Raw genomic sequence first — 2,806 nt, 5'->3', positions numbered from 1 at the left:
TTTTGAAAAAGATGAAAGTCCAAGATTACTCAATCATTGATCAGTTGAGAAAGACTCCCGCTCAAATCTCTCTGCTATCTCTGCTCATACATTCATAAGAGCATGCCCGTGTACTAATCAAGATCCTGAAGGAGGCACATGTCTCAGAGAAGGCTACAATGAATCAGTTAGAGAAGATGACCAATAGATGTTTTGAGGTGAACAGAATCTCCTTTACTGATGATAAACTCCTAGAGGAGGGAGCCGGGCACAATAGGGCTTTGCACCTAACTATCAAATGTGAGGGGCACTACTTAAAGCGAGTTATGGTTGATAGAGTCTCGAGCATAGATGTATGCCCTCTGTCTACCTTGTAAAGCATGAAGATCAATACAGATAGAATCCGACCCAGCAATGTCCGCATTCGAGCTTTTAAAGGCTCAGCGAGAGACACCATTGGGGAATTCAATCTCACCATGACAATTGGGACGGTTGATTTTGAAATTGTATTCCAAGTAGTGGACATGGAAACTCCTTATAACTTTCTTCTTAAAAGTCCATGGATCCATGTGGCTCGAGCTGTGTCGTCCACCTTGCATCATATGCTCAAGTTCGAACATGACAGGCAAGAAATCATTGTTCACGGAGAAGATGAGTCATCCATTTACAAAGACCCGTTGATCCCGTGTATTGAGGCCAAGGAAGTGTGTGAGTCCATTGTCTATCAGGCTTTCGAAGTGGTCGTTGTGGACCATGTTGAAGAAGGAAAGCCCAATCAGCATCCTCGTCTTTCTGCCACATCTATAATGGTTGCTGCACTTATGCTAAGACGGGGTTATGAGCCAGGAAAAGGCCTGGGGGAATCATTGCAAGGAATTTCATAACCCATTTCTCCCCTTTGGTAACAAGGGTACTTTTGGTTTAGGTTTAAGGCCAAGACAAACATACGAAGACAGATCCAAGCACCGCAAAAGGCATGGGTGGGTCTTGCAGAAATCGATCCCTCATATTTTCTACACTTTTGTCAAGACACGACTCCAAGAGGGTCAAAATTCCTCGGCGCATGAAAACATTGATGAAATTTGCCATGTCTACAACAAGATGTTTTCTGAAGTGAATATGATCCAGGCTGGTGAAGGAACTAGTCATGCCGATATGCAACTAATTGGCCTAGACACCATGCTCAACAACTGGGAAGCAACTCCTCTCCACACAAGGAAGGAGTCTTGGTAGTTTGCTTTTGCAGATTTTTTTTTGTATTTGGGTTACTTTCAGGGTTGTGATCCAAACATCTCAGTATGATTGTTTTGTTTTTATGTTAACCCTTCTATCCTTTCAAATTCAATGAAATGCAGTTTAGTTTCGTATTAACTTCGGTATTTTTTCCTTTTTTCTAATTTCTGTCATTTTGTTTCCATTTCAGTCTTGTTAATGCCGGCTTTAATAACATGACATACATGCGGAATTCACGCCCCAGATTTTAAAAAGCTATCTAAATTTGAAATAATGCATCATGAGGTTGAATATGATGAAGATGAGGCTGTTGAGGAAATAAAAAGAGAATTAGAAATTTGAAAACAAGCATAAGCCCAACCTCAATGAAACTGAGCCAATTAATATCAGAAGTCATGAAGAATTTAGAGAAACAAAGATAAGCATTCACACTGAACAAAAAATCATATATGTCTTGATTCAACTTTTATTTGAATACAGAGATGTGTTTGCTTGGTCTTATGATGATATGCCCGATTTAAGTGTTGATCTAGTGGTTCATAAACTTCCCACATATCTTGACTTTCCACTAGTCCAACAAAAGCAACGAAAATTTAAAACGGACATGAGTGATAAAATCAAAGAGGAAATTATGAAGCAATTGAGCGCTAATATGGTCAGAGCTGTCTGATACACTACCTGGGTGGCAAATGTTGTGCATGTGCCGAAGAAGGATGGAAAACTAGAGTCTGTGTCGACTATAGAGATTTGAACAAACTGAGTCCAAAGGATAATTTTCCTCTACCAAACATCCACATACTTGTAGATAATTGCGCTAAGCATGGGATACAATTTTTTGTGGATTGCTATGTCAGATACCACCAAATTCTAATGGACAAGGATGATGCAAAAAAACTGCTTTCACCACTCCATGGGGTACCTATTCTTATAGGGTCTTGCCATTCGGTTTGAAGAATGCAGGGGAAACTTACATGAGGTCCATGACCACCATTTTCCACGACATGATGCACAAAGAGATTAAAGTATATGTCGATGATGTCATCATAAAGTCAAAGACACAGGCTGATCATGTGCGCGATTTGAAAAAGATCTTCAAACGGTTGCGAAGGTATGACCTTAAGCTCAATCCATTCAAGTGTGCTTTTGGGGTTCCGTTTGGGAAGCTCCTCGATTTTATAGTTAGCCGGAGAGGCATCGAATTGGATCCATCTAAGATCAAGTCCATTCGAGATCTGCCACCACTGAAGAACAAAACTGAAGTCATGAGTTTGCTCGAGAGATTGAATTACATTAGTAGGTTCATTGCTCAGCTCACAACCATGTGCGAGCCCATCTTTAAGTTGCTGAAAAAGGATGTTGTTATCAAGTGGATGGACTATTGCTAAAAAGCTTTTGACAGGATCAAAGATTATCTATCAAAACCCCTTGTATTGGTCCCACCTGAACCCGGTAGGCCTTTGTTTTTATATCTATCGGTGATGGATAATTCCTTTGGATGCATTCTGGGGCAACACGATGTGACAAGCAAAAAGGAATAGGCAATCTATTATTTGAACAAGAAGTTCACCAATTATGAGGTTAAGTATACCCTTTT

General features: G+C 40.2%; 1 protein-coding gene across 1 annotated transcript; it reads left to right on the top strand.

Annotated features, from left to right (window-relative positions):
* Positions 1–359: 359 nt before the first annotated feature.
* Positions 360–2,597, top strand: LOC138897560 (uncharacterized). Its single transcript, XM_070183542.1, has 3 exons — positions 360–813; positions 905–1,208; positions 2,144–2,597. The coding sequence occupies exons 1-3, from the start codon at positions 360–362 to the stop codon at positions 2,595–2,597; spliced, it is 1,212 nt and encodes a 403-aa protein (XP_070039643.1).
* Positions 2,598–2,806: the final 209 nt, after the last annotated feature.

Source organism: Nicotiana tomentosiformis, chromosome 8 (genome assembly GCF_000390325.3).
Source record: "Nicotiana tomentosiformis chromosome 8, ASM39032v3, whole genome shotgun sequence".
NCBI classification, from domain to species: Eukaryota; Viridiplantae; Streptophyta; class Magnoliopsida; order Solanales; family Solanaceae; genus Nicotiana; species Nicotiana tomentosiformis.
The sequence above is the reverse complement of the archived record's forward strand: the minus strand, read 5'-3'. Positions and strand labels throughout refer to the sequence as shown.